We start from the raw sequence: 16,007 nt of genomic DNA, 5'->3' as shown, positions 1-16,007 counted from the left end.
TTCCACAATATTTGGTCTTCCAGTCCATGAGCATGGAGTGTCTTTCCATTTGTTTGTGTCAGTTTCAGTTTCTTTCATCAGTGTTTTATAGTTTCCGGAGTTCAAGTCTTTCACCTCCTGGATTAAGTTTACTCCTAGATATTTTATTCTTTTTGGTGCAGTTGTAAATGGGATTTTTTTCTTAATTTCTCTTTCTGCTATTTCATTATTAATGTATAGAAATGCACCGGATTTCTGTATATTAATTTTGTATCCCACAACTTTACTGAATTCATTTATCAGTTCTAGTAGTTTTTTGGACATTTACTCACTTTTAACAAAATTAGGAACACATTAGGTATACAAAACTTTTATTTTTCTCAGGAGTATATTCTTGTGTTATTACAATCCATCAAAAACAAAAACTTTTTAAAAAACAAACACACACAAAAAAACAGATTCATAAGTACAGAGAACAAACTGATGGGTGCTAGAGGGGAGGTAGGTGGGGGATGGGTGAAGAAAGAAAACACAATATTTGAAAGTCCAGGATGAAGAAAGTGGGAAGAGAAGGACAGAACTTTGAAAATGTTTGAAAGGGCCCTCACAACATGCAGTTTGTTGAGACAGCAACTATCACCTCCCTCCCCATCCCTAAGACCACCACACTAGCGTCCCCAGCCTCCAATTTCATGTGAGGTAAGTTAGGCTCTACCCAGCATAACATAAATAGATTTTAAAATGCTCCACTGTTGGCAACCTGTGCCTGGGTTTTTCAAAGATCATCAGCTAGTACAATACGTATGGACAAGTTAAATTTTCTGCCACTTCCTTCCCCCACAGACATGTTGTGAGGATAAAAGAAACTTAACTTAGGCGCCTGGGTGGCTCAATCGTTAAGCGTCTGCCTTCGGCTCAGGTCATGATCCCGGGGTCCTGGGATCGAGCCCCGCATCGGGCTCCCTGCTCCATGGGAAGCCTGCTTCTCCCTCTCCCACTCCCCCTGCTTGTGTTCCCTCTCTTGTTGTGTCTCTCTCTGTCAAATAAATAAATAAAATCTTAAAAAAAAAAAAAGAATCTCAACTCATTGAAGATTTGTTAAAGAGATACTAGGATTAATACTGATCATGTAGTACAGAAAGTGATGAAATGCAGTTTTTCATCTGTCACATTAGCAAAGCGAAAAACTATAATAATTAATGTACAGAGCACAGAGAAACAAGACTCATGCACTCTGGGTGGGATTAAAATTAGTACAATCTTGGGCGCCGGGATGGCGCCTTTGGGGAAGCAACCGACTCTTGGTTTTGGTTTCTGCTCTGGTTGTGATCTCAGGGCCCTGAGATCAGGCCCTGTGTCAGGCTCCCCGCTCAGTGGGGAATCTGCTTAAGACTCTCTCTCCCTCCACCCCTCCCCTCTGCGAGTGCTCTCTCTAAAATAAATAATTTTTTAAAAAAAACTTAGTACAATCTTCTAGAGGGCAGGTTCTTAAATCTGCACGTGCCTTGATTCAGTTATCTCACCATTAGGAATTTCTCCTAAGCATGTTACTAAGGATCAAACCAAGGATGTGTACAGATACTCGGTTACACGGGGAATGGATACCACGTGCACTCAGCACCGCGGGTCGAGACTGTGTGCTCAGCATGCAGGGGCTCAATGGCTGAACTGTTGGACGTGCCTGCCTCTGCAGGGCCTCTTCCCTGGGTGGTCACGTCACTCATGAACAAGGCTGTCCTCTTCTATCTGACCCAGCCAGAGGAAAGAAATCTGACTCCCGGCACTGCAGAGTGCTAGAAAAGTAGTATATCCACGTTCACAGTGAGTCCAGTTTTTTGAAACTTGAGAATTCATGTCCAGCCCAGCAGGTCAACCAGATGCCCTAAGGACCCAGACTGAAGCACGGACTTGGGAGAATGTGCGGTTTCTGTATAGACGCAGGGGCTTCTGCCTGCACTTTCTCACATCCCCGCTAAGCGTGCCGAAGCCTCACCCTTCAGCTTCTCTGCGGTGCTAACTGCAGTAACAACTGTGACCTTTGCATTAGTGTGCAAGGGGTTTTATCCAGAGAGGATATCCTTATAAACGATATTCAAAAGGGCTTTTTCATGTGCCGTGTATTTTTCGTGGGTCTTTCATCTTTTCATTATGCTGGACTGTCTCTTTTCTTATTGAGAAAACATCCTGAAACTATAAAACAACATTTCTGGGAAGGTAGTTTGAATTTGTTGAAGCCTGATAAGCAGCATAGCTGAATAGCCTGTTAATGCTCTAATGTGATAGCGGGAATCAACTGTTTTCTGAAATGGATGGATCTTATCCTAGTACAATCCAGAACATTTCCTGAAGAGAGCGCCCTCTTGCCTACTTTGCAGCCCTGCAGCGTGCTCTGCCGGTGAATAGTGACCAAGAACAATTCCGTGGTCTCTGTTAGTCGGCAGGTGGTCATAGGAAGCCATAGAGCATTCTGGAAGGCAGGCCCGTATTGTAGCCACTTTTTCCGGCTGGTATTTCCACCTTCCTTCCAGTGCATGTTCCATGGTGACTGAAAATGAAATTAAAACAACTCCATCCAGCTTCCAAGTCCTTCTGTGGATGCATGGCTCTGCATGTACACATAGCACAATATGTCATTCAGAAAAGGGACAAAATAATTTCCTAAGACATTAACTTTTGTAAAAGGGTCATTAGAAATAAGCTATCTGCAGAAGCAAATGCCATCTTTGTCTTGTTTGTGCTGACTTGCCACTCTGGTTAGAGCCTACCATAGGACATGTGCAAATGAAGCGTTTCTCTGTGGTGTCCCAGACGTGGGCCTCTAGGAAAAGTGAATCAGGCAGTCTGGGAAATGACAGTGAATTCCTCCCTGAAATGTAGAAAATAGAAATTCTCATTTCAAATACCGACTCGGGCAGGGCAAATCCCCTGGAAATTCTAGAGTCTGTGGCAATTGTGTCTTCTCATGTGTCTCATTCTCTTTGGGCCAGGAGTTTATGGAGGACAGCCCACATTGCTGGCTATATGCAGGTGGCCTGGATGGGTCCTTTTAGAGTGGCATGGAGAAGCACAGCAGAACAGAGGGAGCGGGCCAGCCTCCTGGCACGGACACTGGGCAGTGTGGGTGAGGAACCTGGGCAGACACACCCCACCCGGGGCAGAGGTTCTTGCAGTGCTTGAGTTGAAGGTGACAGACACCTAAGGCTGTGGCCTTGAGGACAGAGAAGAGGGGCCATAGTCGGGGATATTTCACAGGGCATCCTAGACAGGGTCTGCACTTTACAGAGATGGATGACTGGCGGGGCTGAGTGAAAAGGAGCGTCAAGGATGCCTTAAAGAAATTAAACGTATTTGCAGTCCCTTCTCTTTAACAGCGTTAGCCCGGGGCTGCTAAGATCGGTTTAAGTCATGGCTTTCTGGCTCTAGTAGGTACCTGCAATAATTTCACAATTTTCCACTATCCTCTTGATTTTTGTGATCCTTAGTAAATCCAGGCATATCCCTTAGTACAAATTACAAAGAATTTTATAAATACTATATTTAAGTAGCCTGATTTCAGTTGCAGGAGTTATGAACGTACCTGTTGATGACCTATGAGTAAAGAAGCTTTAAAATTTGGTTTTGTTTCTCAGTAAAATTCCTCATGCCAGTTCATCATTTCTAATATGTTGTCACTGAGAATTATATTATCCCACAGTCTCCCCTGAGATCACAGCAGGAGGGCAACTCCACTAGCTTATTACTCATTATATTGTCAATGTAATAAGCACACAACTGTTGTCAATTCCTAGATAGGAGATGATACAATGGTATAATCGTGGCTCATCAGACCTGGGATAAAATCCTAAGATTTGATCTTTCTCACTATTTGCTCTCAATAATATAATATAAGGGAATAGAGTGAGCAATTAACAGCACGTTATTACATCACAAGGGCTGGTTTCCGCCAACAAGCAGTTAGGCACACCTGGGTTTAAATCCCAGCCCCGAGGCGCCTGGGTGGCTCAGTTGGTTACAATTCTCTCTCTTCCTCTCCCTCTGTGCCTCCCAGCACTTACCCCACTCCGCCCTGCCCCTGCTCCCTTGCACACACTCTCTCTCTCAAAAAATAAATAAATAAACCCCAGCCCTCTGAGCCACTTACTACTCGAAAGAACCTGAGCAGGTGCCAAGCCTCTGTGACCAAACCAGAACACATGAAGCAATGAATACCTGCCAAGTAGGGTTGAGGTAAGAAAGTCAAATAGTGTGTCTGAGTGCCTTTTGTATGCTCACTGCTCTTTTTTTTTTTTTTTTTTTTAAGATTTTATTTATTTAGGGGCGCCTGGGTGGCTCAGTTGGTTTAGTGTCTGCCTTCGGCTCAGGTCATGATCTCAGGGTCCTGGGATCGAGCCCCGCGTCGGGCTCCCTGCTCGATGGGAAGCCTGCTTCTCCCTCTGAACCTCCCCTCTTTTGTGCTCTCTCTTATTCTCTCTCAAATAAATAAAAAAGGGAGAGAGAGAGAGTGCACAAGCAGGGGGAGTGGGAGAGGGAGAAGCAGGCTTCCCACCGAGCAGGGAGCCCGATGTGGGACTCGATCCCAGGACCCTGGGACCATGACCTGAGCCCAAGGCAGACGCTTAACCGACTGAGCCACCTAGGCTCCCACTCACTGTTCATTTTTTAAAGAAAAACCTCTGTGGACTGCTTCTGCTTTCTGTGGTATGAAGTCCAGAGATTACCCTTGACTTTGAAGCCAAGGCCTCTCCTTCACCCTCCAGGGTCAGGGCGCCGGTTGGACTTCCGGTGCCTTCTGCCTCTTCCCCTTTCTCTGTTTGTGGTTTTGTTCTAGCCCCATCCTCCGCATTGCTAAACCGGTCACGTGAGCTGTCCAGTGGGTTAGTATCCAACACAGACCTAGGTTTACTAGAGAAATAAATTCTGTAAGTCCTTTAAATCCATCCTAAAAAAATAAATAAGGCTGTATTTTCATGTCTGTTTCCTGAAGTTTCTGCTGTACCTTCAGTATATGTTCTATTTGTTTCCTGTAGATCGTGGCTCCTCAGGGAAGAACAGAAAAGAAGAAAATTATATTTTTGAGTCCAAGAGCGATCGAGGAGGAGGGGAACACCCGGCCCCAGAAACAGGTAAATGTGTAACCTGGAAATTCATTGCAGAGTATAGACATCTGCCGAATGCCAGATCCTCTAACCGCAGTTACCAGATGCAGGTGCAGGAGTCACGACCGGATCTGTGGGTCGGAAGAACCGCGCGGTTCTCCCCTCCTCTGTCATGCTGCCTCGCTGGGCTCTTAATCTAGTAACCTCACGCTTCGGACCTTGGCTTCCTCTTTTAGAAGTTGATTGGACTAGATTATCACTATATTCCCTCCCAGGTGTAACATTCTGTGGGAAGAGTAATACTCACGCACAGGGGTTAAGAACATGGGCTGTAGGGGCGCCTGGGTGGCCCAGTCCATTGAGCATCTGCCTTCAGTTCAGGTCATGATCCAGGGTCCTGGGATGGAGCCCCTCATCAGGCTCAGTGGTCGGCGGGGAGCCTGCTTCTCCCTCTCCCTCTGCCTGCCACTCCCCCTGCTTGTGCTCTCTCTCTCTCTGACAATAAATAAATAAATAAATAAATAAATAAATAAATAAATAAGTAAAAACCAACCCTCAAGCTCTAGAATCTGATGCCAAGGTTCAAACCCTTGCCCCACCACTAAACTCTATGACCTGGGGTGGGCGATTTTCTCTCTCTGGATCCCGGTCTCCTCATTAGTAAGAGGGAGATAACAACTCTCACTGCCTCAGAGTTGTTAGGGAGGATGAATGGGACAGTTAAACCATTTAGCACACCGTGTGGCTCATACGGTGAGCCAGATAAATGGTGGCTATTATGTTTGAGTTAGTTATACTACAACAGTAAAGATCTTAGAGTACCTAGTTCTCTCCAGCATACTCGAGCGATAAAGGCCCAAGACAATAAGAATGAGGAAAGAGTGTTGGAGGTCAAGGGAATATTTAGTGAGTAGAAGAAGAATACCATAATTCCATGATTTGGGTGGTTTTTAATGAGAAAGAAAACACATTTGACATAGTTCTGTAGAAAAGTAGGTTTTAGTCCTAAATCCCACAAACTAATTAGTAAAAGAAGATTTAGGAGAACAAAAGATGATTCTTAAATTATAGATCTGAACGTGGAGAAGGCTTTCTCTTTACCCTAGAGTGTTCTTTGTAAAATCTGGACAACATTAAAGTATAACCGTTAACCAACAGATGGCCAGAATAATCCAGACCTCAAGTACCTAGATGCTGCTCAGTCTGTAGGCCTGCTGGACTTACCCCCGCCCCAGATATTTGAATAAAAAGGGCCCTGTCGCCCATGGACACGTAAAGGAAAACCAGGCCTGCCCGGCCCCCATGGCTGGCTGTATGCAGAGTCTCCGTTCTAACTGCCCATTGCCCGTTCCAGTTGTTATGTATTATGAACGTCACTCCCACTCATACGAGCAGAATACCCAATTCATCTCCTTAGCTGGTTCCTGAGAAAATTATATCATGATGTGTTTTATAAGGGGTTAGAAAATTTTAAATCTCCAAATACCCAAACTAAAGACAATGAAGAAACCATGCCAAATGAGTATTGAAAAGTCTAGAATAATTTGCAGTATTGTAGCAAGTTCTTTATGGGAGATTTCATTTTCCTTGTATTCAAAGCATTACACAGAAATCAATTTGACAGTTTAGCCAGCTCATCTCTGACTTGGCAAACAGAAAATTCGCCGAGATTGTATGTCTGCTCTGTTGTTACCATGGCTGCATCTGCATCCCAGACCTGGGATTGGGATCTTCAAGCACAGCCCCGTTCACTGAGGCCTAAGCACTGGTGCTCATCCTTATGCAAAATCACACACATTTAGAAGGGCAGCCTCTAGTCCTTTCCCTGCCCTGAACAAGCAGAGTGATCGTCCTCAGCTACTCATCCCCAAACGTGAACATTCGTCTGTTTGCCCCCACCCCGCTTCCTTTCCTTCAGTACTAAAGGAGGAAGTGTCCCCTCTTTCCAAGGTCAGTCTCCCCCTGACCTTGATACAAGCCCCTAATCTTCTCAGGTACGTTTCTCCATCATTGATTAACTCTCCTGTGTTTTGTTTTGTTTTTTAAGATTTTGTTTATTTGTTTGACAGAGAGACACAGCGAGAGAGGGAACACAAGCAGGGGGAGTGGAGGAGGGAGAAGCAGGCTTCCCACCCAGCAGGGAGCCCGATGCGGGGCTCGATCCCAGGACCCTGGGATCATGACCTGAGCTGAAGGCAGACACTTAACAACTGAGCCACCCAGGCGCCCCAACTCTCCTGTGTTTTTAATCTCTTTCTCTACTGGCTCGTTCCCCCAACAGCTGCAGATACTTTCAGATCTCTCCCAACACATAAAAACAAAATAGCATCCCTCAATCTTCAGTCTCCCTGAAAAGAATTTCTGATTGCTAAGTCCTTTGGCCTCTCTGGGCTTCACCTCACTTGACCTCTTCTTAGCATTTGGTTCAGCCAAGTGCTTCCTTGAAAGTCTTTTCCCTGTGCTTCTGAGGCTCCCCTCTCCCTTGGCTGCGCTGCCACTTCTCTGATCCACCTCTTTCTGTTCTCTTAGGTTGTCTTTTGTTGGCCCTCTTAAATGTTGGTGTTTCCTAGGGCCTCTCTCCTGGCCCTCCTCCTCCTCCCTTTCTCTCTGGCAATCTCATCCCCTTTGTGGCTGCAACCACGACCTCGACACTAAGGACTCTCACATATTTAGGCCCAAATAATCCAGAAACCTATGGGGCACCTGGGTGGCTCAGTCAGTTAAGCATCTGAGTCTTGATGTCGGCTCAGGTCATGATCTCAGGGTCGTGATATCGGCTCCGTACTCAGCAGCAAGTCTGCTTAAGATTCTCTCTCTCTCTCTCCTTCTGCCCCCCACCCACCATGGGCGCGTACTCTCTCTCGCCCTCTCTCTCTCAAGTAAATAAATAAATCTTTAAAAAAAAATTCCAGAAACCTAAAGAAAATTCTACCTGAATCATGTATAGGCATTTCAATCCAAAAATGTCAGAAAATACATTTATCTCCCCCATCCACCCCAAAGGAGCTCCATCATACATTTAAACCACTGGAGCAAAAATCCTATGAACTGGATACACAAACCACTCCATTTACATCTGCACTTCTTATCTAATTCTGTCACAGTAATTATAGTACTTAATGGTGTTTTTTCACTTAAATGTTTGTCTACCCAGACCTGAAGTCATTAAAAATCATGATCTCATTTCCCTTTTGAAGAAGTTCTGTATGGTGGTGGGTCTGCAGTTGCCCTGCCTGGGGCCCTGTCCTCGCTGCACCACTGACCTGACAAGCTCAGACAAGTCACTTCATTCTTGGTATCTTAGTTCCTTCACTTGCAAAATAGGTATAATAATAGTACCAACTCAAATGGTGGTTCTGAGAATTAAATGATTTATACCATAAAGCATTTAGAAGAGTGCAGGTGCCTGGGTGGCTCAGTTGGTTAGGCGTCCAACTCTTGGTTTCGGCTCAGGTCATGGTTTCAGGGTCATAGGATCAAGCCCTGTGTTGGAGTCTGCTTAAGACTCTCTCTCTCTCTCTCTCTCTCTCTGTCTAAAATAAATAAATAAATCTTTAAAAAATATATCATTCTTTAAAAAAAAAAAAAAGGCACTTAGAACAGTGCCGGGACTCTGTAGCATATGGGCTTATCATCTTTGGTCACCAGCACTGAGCTCAGTGTCAGGCATATAGCTCTGACTGAACACTGCATGAGTGAAGAAAGGAACGAGATGAAAGGTTATAGAATCAGCTTATGCGATGGGCATTTTTATCCCTCTAATTCCACGAGTTGGCAAGACCCCTGCAGCTAAAAGTAGCTCCACCATATCGTCTCCAAGCCTGGTCTGACTCCAGAGTAGATCAGACTAAGAATAGAGCCTGCTGAGCTTGATAAGGAAGACTGAGCCGGGGCACACCCTGTCCCTTCCAGACTTCTGCTGGCCTCGAAAGGCCACTTCTCGCTTCTCGTCTGGGTGTCTAGGACACAACCCCCAGGAGAGACCCTTTGAAGGAGAATGAGAGAGATTTTTTTTCTTCAAGTACCCTTAGCCAGAATTACACCAGCATAGTTTGCAGTTGGCTCTCAACAGTGGATCTTACTGGCTGAGGGTAGGTCCTCTGGATTTCGAAAAGAAAATAAATTTCTTAAAACCCTACAAGAAGTCAGGAATTAGTCCATACTTATTCTGAGAGAATAATCATGGATGGATCCACAAATACCATCTGTGACTACGATGAACATGCTCCTGTGGCCGCCATGTCTTCACCGCTGTCCACTTAGAGGCTGTTACAGGGGGGCTGAGGGGGATCCGGCTGCAACCTTGGTGCCCACTGACGCTACCCACATGTGGTAGGAACCCGGTACAGAATCTGGTTTGAAAGCAGCCTGGGTTTGAGAACTACGCCTGCCATTTACAAACCAGGTGCTCTTAGACCCATGACTTAATCTCCGCACCTTGATCTATAAAATGGCAAATAGTACAAGTACCTACGTAACAGAGTCGTTCGGATGAACTAGAGCAGTGCCTGCAAAGTGCTCATCGTACCGTAAACTGTGGCTCTATTGTGGCTGATCACTGACCTGCCCTGTTCATGTCCCACCGCCTCACAGGTGCGGTTCTACCCCTGGCCCTGGGCTTGGCCATCACGGCGCTGCTGCTTCTCATGGTCGCGTGCCGCCTACGCCTGGTGAAACAGAAGCTGAAGAAAGCTCGTCCCATTACGTCTGAGGAATCTGACTACCTCATAAACGGGATGTATCTGTAATAAGTGTCACTTACATAGCTGGGGGCGACATGTTTTCCTTATCATTTAGCCATAGATTGGTTCTGGATATTTATAACCTCTTTGGTTTGAACTGGGCTAAGAAAAATACTGAAACCCCAGAATATTCTGTAAACCCCAAACCTTTTTTTAATTTATTGTAGAAAGAGTTTCTTTGGGGAGTATGTGAAATGTTTTGAAATTCAGAGAGGCGTCTATATGAGTAAAGACTCACAAATCTAATTCTGACTTAGGTAAGCTGTCCCTGAAAAATAGCAATTTGCAGTGAGCCAAGGCAGTAAATCCTGGTTCTCGAGGAGTGGCCTTCGAATGGCAACATTAACCCTTTACCTTTTAGAAGCCAACCATTGGCCCCCAGCAGCCCTGGGCCACTTTACGCGCAGCTTTCTCTTGTTCGGAGGCCTTCTTGTTCCAGTGCTCTCCTTTCTCTTCTCCCCTTCAAAACCTATTTCTGAGAATGGATCTCAAGTGAGTTTAGACCTTCAATGAGATGCTCCCTCTGGCAGCAATGTCTAAAGTATAACCCTCGTGAGCATGTCGAGGAGGTGTCAGGGCAGGTGAGTGCGAGTTTATCCCAGTGCCTCTGACCTCAGGTCCCTTGGGTGGCTGCCCCCTCAGGCTTGCCTTTGGGAGAACACACCCTGACTTCAGATCGCGTGGTCCTGCAGGGGGGCAGGACGTCATGGTGACAGCAGAGGCGGAAGTCAAACGTTTGAACGCAAACTCAGCTGAGGGCAACGTGCCAGGACGACCATTAGTACTTTCTCGAATCTACTCGACACTGCTAGATGGTCCAGGACACAGCAGCTTTATTTATACAGTCACTGGTTTTCAACAGGAATCTGTGTCGATGGAAGAGAAAAATGCATTCAAATTGAAAAGCAGAACACTGAGTAGATTTCTAGGGGCAGCTTTTATAAAAATGTCCCATGTTTAAGTATCAGCAGGTTCTTTCATCTAATGGAATAGGCCAGTTTTCTCCCATCATTTGTTTAGTGCTGTAAAATGTTATAATGTGCAATCGGCCAATGCCAGGCTTACATATTCCCAGAGCATAAAGCAGTCTTGCACAAATCCATCTTTACAGAAAACTGGCATCTAGTTTAGCATCTTTCCCCTTTTAATCAATCCGTAGGATTTTAAAGGCAAATTATTCCCATCATCACTTCATGCCGGGATTATACACATCCTAGAAATCATTCTCCTGAGAGGAATCTATCGTGTGGTGCCTGTCTACACTCACATGATGTTACTATGTATATAATATGGCTTTTTATCAGAACTGGCAAATCTTCTAAAATACTTGAAAACACTGTAGAACACTTTATTTTCAGACTGAGGTAAGTTGTCCCTTTAGCAAAGGGCTTAATCTGGGTCAGAAATATAACAGACTACATTAATAAACGGAAAGTTAGTTCTAGAAAAACAAAGAAATTGGTTACTTTTATTTCCCAAGAGGTCCAAGCATTTTGTTGAATGTTTAGAATTGAGCAAAGATCTGAAGTTCTCCTCAACAGCAGACTGGAGAAATGACTGTGTGAATGAACTTCAGATATCTGTACTCTCTGTGTGCCGCTTTGCCAGTTTGCTTTTCTAGAGAAGGTGTCACCGATAGCCATACCCAATAAAATTAAAACCGATGAGGCATGCATCTTTTGGCACATCTTTTTATACATGAAGAAATTAAACACAGTTTAGCATTGCTATGGTGTTGAAATACTTGAGAAAATATGTCCATATCCATGTGTACAATATCCCTTTAATAAATTTTATTTTATTCTTATGCCTTTTTAAAATAACCTTTTAATTTAATCATCATCATGAGTTGCTATTATTTACTGAGCTGTTACTGTATCACCTGGATTTAATCACATCAACCTTATCTTGCAAAGGGGGAAATTAAGAATTAAAGAAGGAGAATCAAGGCCTACAAAATAGTTACATTGTCAGGTGGACCGAATGGGACTTTTTAAAGTTACCTTACCTGTGAGTATCTGATTGGAGGAGTTCTGCATCTAAGATAATTTAAAAATAATTTTAAAGGGAAGATTGTCCACAACTTACTGCTCAAACATGTTCTTGTGTCTCACGTGTCTTTTCCTGAGAGAGAAAAGGCCCATGTAAGCCACCTTTCAGAAAATGTACAGCTGGGCACCCGGGTGGCTCAGTCGATGAAGTGTCTGCCTTCTGCTCAGGTCATGATCCCGGGGTCCCAAGAATCGAGTCCCCTGTCGGGCTCCCTGCTCGGCGGGGGTTCTGCTTCTCCCTCTGGCCCTCCCCCATCTCATGCTCTCACTCTCTCTCTCAAATAAATAAATAAAATCTTTAAAAAAAGAAAACATACAGCTTCTTTGCTCTAATTCTCAATACAAGTAGACAACAGCTAGTCTCCATCCCTCCCCAAGCATTTGAATGTCTCCAGTTGCTCGGGGATCAGATTTGTTCTCTTCCATGGGAAGACGACAGAGTGTCTTCGTCTTTCTCCTGCTGCCTTTTCATCATCTGTGACTTGGCCACACCATTCACCTTCGCACTTACCAACCCTCCTCAGCCACTGACTGCTGTTGCATGTTGTTCTAGATTTTCCCGCAACCCAAATGCGGAGATGTATATTTCTATTCTTCAGTTTTAGGGTTCAAGGCAGACCTTGCTGATGACTTCCCTGGGCATCACATACGGAAACGTACCGCGGTGTGGTGTGCCCAGGAGCCCGGGCGCCAGGCTCTGTCGCCTGCCTTCTGTCTACATCACAGCAATGATGCCATGTAACAGAAGCATCCCAGCCTGAGATTGGCATTTGGGGTCTCTGTTAAGTTTATTGTCCCCAATTTCATGTTTGGGGATTGCACCACTTTGTTCTTATCAGAGTGACTCCAATTACTTCTTTTCTGGACTCCAGGTTTTCTGCAGCTGTTGGCATTGAAACTGAATGACAATTTCTAATGAAAAACACTGCCCACATCATATAGAAAGAGGGAAAAGCCTAGCTTGCAGTTTGCTGTTCACAAGTGTTCTCATCTCCCTGGCTTTTTAAGCAATTGTGTTGCTGCCTTTTTCTTGGGGACTGGCCCCATTTTTCTCAGCTCTCTGATCTTGCTCAATTCTAGAATCCAAAATAAAGTACCTATTTCATGGCTACTTGGATAGCAAACAGTTTTTTGTTTTTGTTTGTTTGTTTGTTTGTTTAAATATAAAATCACCAAGGATGAAAATACGGTTGGAAGCTGAATGTGTCCAGGGGCGCCTGGATGGCTCAGTCATTAAGCGTCTGCCTTTGGCTCAGGTCATGATCCCGGAGTCCAGTTCTGCGGGAAACCTCCTCCCTCTCCCACTCCCCCTGCTTGTGTTCCCTCTCTCGCTGTGTCTCTCTCTGTCAAATAAATAAAATCTTAAAAAAAAAAAAAAAAGCTGAATGTGTCCAGAGATGAGCTGGTTAGAACCGAGCTTTCTCCCTTTGCTTCATGTAGGTCTCTCTCAGTGTGTCTTCATTCCTACTCATTTTAATTCTCCCATCACCTCAGTTCTGAGTCTTGTATGTGAGTTGCCACACTGTAAATTGGAAAGAGATCAACATACAGTATCATTCAGCTTAAGGATATTTTTATACAATCATTTCAAAACTTAGGAAACTTCTCAAAACACACTTTAAAAATTTTTTAAGTTTTATTTAAGTAATCTCAACACCCAACGTGGGGCTCAAACTCAAACTCAAACCCCAAGACCAAGAGTTGCATGCTTTTCTGATTGAGCCAGCTAGGCACCCCTCAAAACACATTTTAAAATTATTTTAACTTTTACCAAAAAGCTTAGGGAAAATTGTATTGAGTATATGGACTTAAACAAAAAGTTCTTTTATTTTCATTCATCATTTCATGACTGAAGACCCAAAATTCCAAATAAATCAAAAAGCTATGTTCTCATCTTTAATAACAAAGCAGTTTCACAGATGAAAACAGAGATTTAGAAATATCTCTAAATGTGTAATCTAAAGATGTATGTGTAGAAGAACGAAGAAATCAGAACAATGAACTGTGCAATCTGAGATCGTGCCTTCAATGTTGTTTGCTGTTGAGGGGAGATGGTCTGACACTCCTTGACACCCCCACTTGTAACTTCCGACCTGCTTGATCCAACTCCGTTCCCTACAAGCTAATCGCATAAAGGAGCCAAGATCCTAAAGAAGGCAGGTATTTTTCCCCAGAAAATATCTTTTTTTATAAATTATTTACAACTGACACAGTTGTGTTAACATGGAAATGCTACTTTCATCTTTCATCTACAGGCTCTTTCATCTACAGTGTAATTTCTAAGCTAAATCTTGACAGGATTATCACCAAAAACCTAAATAATAGGGCTGGTTAAAAAAAAAAAAAAAAAAAGACTCTTTGTGATGTGATCCTGTGGGGGTGGGGCACAGTGATGTATTTGGGGAGTGGAAATTCAAATATAAATGTCCTCAGCTGCCCCCGACCCCTGGGTTGCTGCACTCTCATATTTAAAATGTCTTCAGTGTTGCGATCACCTGCCCTTGGGACAAAAAGTATTCTTGTGATGCCCATCCTATTAGGACACTCCCACTGAGTAAGAATGAGTTCTTCAGCTCCAGCAGCCCTCGGACGTCATGTCAGGAAAGGAAGGGAGGGGAAAGGAAAAGACAGAGAGGAAGAGAGGGATTCCCCGGCTCCGGATAGCATCTATGGGAACTAGAAGGCAGATGTTTTCTCTTCCACCAAGCAAGGGAACGCTTCATGGGGTCCTGGCTCAGACATCACAGTTAGATACAAAGGTGGAAGTCTGAGGACGGGAAGTAACACCTACTATTACAGCACTGATAGAAGGATTAAAGATAAGGAAACTGTTGGACTTGTTTCATTTTTATGATATTACAGGACACAGACGTGGATTTCTGCCGGCCACGTGGGCCAGCCAGTTTTCTTCACGCAGGATTTTCTTACCGGCCATCTATTTGAGCCACCCTTTTAAGTACAATGGGGACAAAACACGGTCATCTTCCTGAAAAATGGTAGAACTCAAGAGACATGAAACTGAAATCTGATCAGGACACTTTGGTTTGCTAGTGCTTTAAATAACTCAATAAAATTTGTAGGAAGTGATGATTTATACCCTCAAAGACTTAGCACTTACCTAAGTTATTGGCCTTTTGAACCCCATTTAGAACATTTAGAAAATTACAGATGTTTGATATTTTGTTTACAACATTAGTATTCAATTACCATTGTCATATGAGCTCTTTTCGTGCCATACCAAACTACGGGAAAATTTGTTAACATTTAGCTGAAAACTAGAAACACCTCCCTCTCTAATGAGGGAGAAGCTCTATTTCTTGGCTGACAATCTGATGCTAAGAATGGTTTCAAACAATTCATGAGCATTACATTGTTTGTTATCCTATTTTAAAATACATTGATTTTTTAAAGATGCTTTAGGATAGATACATTATGGTCAACTTAAAAAGTGTAATTGACTTTTTTTTTTTTTTTAGCAATGGCTATTTTTAAAAATTAGGGCAATAGGATTTTAAATATTTGCACAGACAATGTATTATTTTCCTAAAATGTCATTTTTTTCCCTAATGTTACTGATTGGGGAAGAGTTGAAACCCTCATTAGAAACTGGAATTCTTGGGACACCTGGGTAGCTCAGTCGGTTAAGCGTCTGCCTTCGGCTCAGGTCATGACCCCAGGGTCCTGGGATCGAGCCCCACATTGGGCTCCCTGCTCAGCGGGGAGTCTGCTTCTCCCTCTCCCACTCCCCGTCTCTCGTGCTCTCTCTCTCTCTGAGATAAAATAAATAAAATCTTAAAAAAAAAAAAATTATCTGACAAAGAATTTAAAAAAAATAGAAACTGGAATTCTTAATTTTAATTCTTAACTAGGAGCTAGATTTGTCCTTTAATAAAGTCAAATCTGTAAAAACACCTTGTTTCAATAGGATCTCACAAGACTGGAACTTTTAAAAATATTTTCATTGTCTTCTTTATACTGTATGAAGGAATCACTTCTATTAAGAAAAAATGGAATGCTAAAATATTTTAGAGATTGTGAATCCTAAAGATTAAAGAGACATTTCTTATCCCTGACCAGCACATATATAAATTTAGCTCTTAAGAGGAAAGCTCTTAGACCTAGTTAAAATCCATTATTGC

The 16,007-nt window shown here is 43.5% G+C and overlaps 1 protein-coding gene across 2 annotated transcripts in view; it reads left to right on the top strand.

The window, feature by feature from the left end:
• Window positions 1-13,329, top strand: part of LRP11 (LDL receptor related protein 11) — a 47,104-nt gene extending 33,775 nt beyond the window's left edge. Inside the window, exons 5-6 of one of the 2 annotated variants that reach the window (XM_064598215.1) lie at window positions 5,007-5,102; window positions 9,669-13,329. In XM_064598215.1, coding sequence (XP_064454285.1) covers window positions 5,007-5,102; window positions 9,669-9,823 — 251 coding nt within the window. In that variant the 3' untranslated portion in view covers window positions 9,824-13,329. The remainder of the gene's footprint in view (window positions 1-5,006; window positions 5,103-9,668) is intronic. The other variant, XM_045865739.3, reaches the window with a different exon arrangement.
• The last annotated feature ends 2,678 nt before the right edge of the window (window positions 13,330-16,007 follow it).

This window comes from Mirounga angustirostris, unplaced genomic scaffold, assembly GCF_029215605.1.
Source record: "Mirounga angustirostris isolate CCGP_5_RB_7025 unplaced genomic scaffold, mMirAng1.0.hap1 SCAF_8, whole genome shotgun sequence".
Taxonomy (NCBI): domain Eukaryota; kingdom Metazoa; phylum Chordata; class Mammalia; order Carnivora; family Phocidae; genus Mirounga; species Mirounga angustirostris.
The sequence above is the reverse complement of the archived record's forward strand: the minus strand, read 5'-3'. Positions and strand labels throughout refer to the sequence as shown.